The following is a 3,089-nucleotide window of genomic DNA, read 5'->3' as shown; positions in this document are numbered from 1 at the left end:
CATCCAGCACTTCAGCCTGTACCTGGACAAGGAGCCCAAGGATTCCCAGGCCCCCGCAATCCACGACGCCATCTCACACCTGCTGCAGGAGAGGGGCCAACTCCGCCAGAGACACACCCCATGAGGGAGAGGGACAGGTGGAGGAGGCACAGTGGGGAGTGTGCTCCAGACCGTAGGGGTGCCATGGAGACTCTCTGAGGAGAGGGGTAGACGGAGAACCTGGACTGACCAATTAGATCTCTGGTAGTGATAGCCTCTGTGGTGGTTTGGCAGAAGAAAGAAAAGGAAGACTGTTTATTAGCCAGGCGATCAGTTTCCACCCCCCCCCCCCCCTCCCACACGAGACAACACACACGCACTGCACACACACCCTCCTAGACAACACACGTGCACACCCCCAAGGGAGAACAGAGCTCTGGGCACAGGGTCAGCCATAGGGTCAGCCATAGGAGCAGTTAAGGTTTAAGTGCTTTGCTCAAGGGCACAACGGCAGTGGCTGAGACATGTACTCTGGAGGGGTTGTTAAACACTCAAGTCAAGTGGAGATGAGAGTTGGGGTTTGGGCTGACAGGGACCCACGTTTTGGAGCTCTTTGGGATGTTTTTAGCCACGAGTATTTATTGCTCATGGGAGAGTTACTGTATGAAGACGGACCACTGTTATGAAAAGACAACGCACAGCAATAGAGGGAGGAAAAGCCCCTACCTCGTCTGAGACTTGGCAACATGGGACCTAACATGAGAGTCCAATGTAGACTAGGAGATGGCGGTGCTGAGGCCAGCCGGACCCGGCCAGTGCTGCTTACACTGTTTACTGTTTACTGTTTACCCAGGGTTCAGCGGGGACACAACATGACTTTTACAGCCTGGACTGAACCCAATCAAACCCTTCATGTCTCTCCCTCTCTCACACTCCCTGGTTTATTTATATGTTTCCTTTTTACTCTCTCTCTCTCTCTCTCTCCCTCTCTCTCTATCACTCTCTCTTTTCTATATCTCTTTACATCTCTTTCTCCATCTCACGGCTTTTACCGTGGTGATTATGTGGTCGTGGCCTCCCGCTGCTTAGCTTTTCTTTTTCTCACATTAGGACGGCAGGGTCTGAGATTGAGGGAAACCCAATTTGGAAGCAGAAATGGGGGATTAGAGCGACCGCTTAATCTGGGACAGACTTGTGCAGCGCCACTGACACACTGCTGTGGGCTTTTGCCCTGGCTCCCAATCGCCAGCGCTGCCCACCAGCCCGTCCATCCATCCGTCCATCCATCCGTCCATCCATCCGTCCATCCATCTGAGATGCTCGTCTGAACATTAAAAACTAATGGATTCGATGAGCCTTCCTTCCTGACGACAGAGCTATAATCCCTCATGGATTTAAATGAAATATGAAATGTCACAATGCCAGAGAACCTTTTAGAGGTGTGTGTGCGTGTTTGTGTACACTCAAGCTTTGCTCCTCCTGTGATACACAGGCACGGAGTGAGACATTCAGAACAAACACGCACACACACACACACACACACACACACACACACACACACACACACACACACACACACACACACACACACACACACACACACACACACACACACACACACACACACACACACACACACACATACACTCACCGAGCACTTTATTTGGAACACTATACTAATACTGGGTAGGGCCTCTCTTTGCTCTCAAAACAGCCTCAATTGTTCGTAGCATTGATTCCACAGAATGTTGGAAACATTCCTTTGAGATTCTGGTCCATGATGACATGATTGCATCATGCAAGCTGTGAATCTACCGTTCTACCACATCCCAAAGGGTGTTCTATTGGATTCAGATCTGGTGACTGGGAAGGCCACTGAAGAACACTGAACTCATTGTCGTGTTAATGAAACCAGTTTGAGACGACTTCTGCTTTGTGACATGGTGCATTATCATGCTGGAAGTAGCCAATAGAAGATGGGTAAATTGTGGCCATGAAGGGATGCACATGGTCAGCAACAATACTCAAATAGGCTGTGCCATTCAAGCAATGATTCATTGGTATTAACAGGCTCAAAGTGTGCCAAGAAAACATTCCCCACACCATTACACCACCTCCACCATGAGAAGGTGTACAAGTGTTCCTAATAAAGTGTTCTGTGAGTGTACACATATACATACACACACAGTGGGAGAGTGCTTTCATCTTCAGAGAGGCAGTCTGTCACGCGCACACACACAGAGAGACACTGAGTCACAGAAACACTCAGAGTTCACTGCACACCCCAGCCTCCTGGACAGATGGACAGAGAGGAACGCTGGTGACACACAGGGCCAGTGGTCAGATTCATCTCTTTCTTTCATTCCCTCTTCCCCCCTTTCTTCTCACTGCCTCAGTACCTTGCCTGCCCACTGGCCCTGTGGGTGGGACAGTAGGATGTGTAATGGATGTATGGTGTTGTCTCACATTTGAAAACTTGTACGTTAAAAAAAAAAAGAAGCCCCCCCAAAAATGTATTGCTCTGGTATGAGCATGATGAATGAAACTTTGATGTAATTAGTACACGTTGTTTTAGTCTGTCAATATTGGTTTGATATTTTGGCTCCACTGATGTCTATGGCCCATAACAGCCCTGCTCTGTACTCATCCAAGTCTGTGTTGTGTTGTCATCCACTGAGAGAGAGAGAGAGAGAGAGAGAGAGAGAGAGAGAGAGAGAAACAGAGAGAGAGAGCTGGGAACAGTCTTCTCAGAACACAATCTGCCCTGTCCATGGGGCTGGCTGGCTGATGAGATTGGGCCTAGCACAGATGGTTCTACTCTCTCATAATAAAGAAAAAAAAAAAACTAAATAAGTGTTTCTCGGCCATCCACAGATTGAAATACTCTAATAAAGATTCCTATTTTTTCACTTTCAATTTTCTAAGAGCTTACTTGTTTTGGGTTACTTGTTATGCCAAGAGAAATGTATTTCCTGGGCTAAGTATATTTCTCATATTTGTTTTCTGATTTGGCAAAATGTGACACCGTTCCCTCAGGTCATTGTGTGATTACGCTCTGATTTGCTGTCACCTCGCTGCACCGTTTGCCTCCTCTCATCCTGTCCTGTGTT

At 48.0% G+C, this 3,089-nt stretch overlaps 1 protein-coding gene across 1 annotated transcript in view; it reads left to right on the top strand.

Annotated features, from left to right (window-relative positions):
- The window catches only part of tmem260 (transmembrane protein 260), a 26,454-nt gene extending 23,580 nt beyond the window's left edge, over positions 1-2,874 (top strand). The window contains exon 17 of the mRNA XM_083683104.1: positions 1-2,874. This exon is cut by the window's left edge and continues 131 nt beyond it. Coding sequence (XP_083539230.1) covers positions 1-124 — 124 coding nt within the window. The 3' untranslated portion in view covers positions 125-2,874.
- Positions 2,875-3,089: the final 215 nt, after the last annotated feature.

The sequence above is a fragment of the Argentina silus genome (assembly GCF_951799395.1).
Source record: "Argentina silus genome assembly, chromosome: 13".
Lineage (NCBI taxonomy): Eukaryota > Metazoa > Chordata > Actinopteri > Argentiniformes > Argentinidae > Argentina > Argentina silus.
This window is presented reverse-complemented; position numbering and strand designations above follow the sequence as displayed.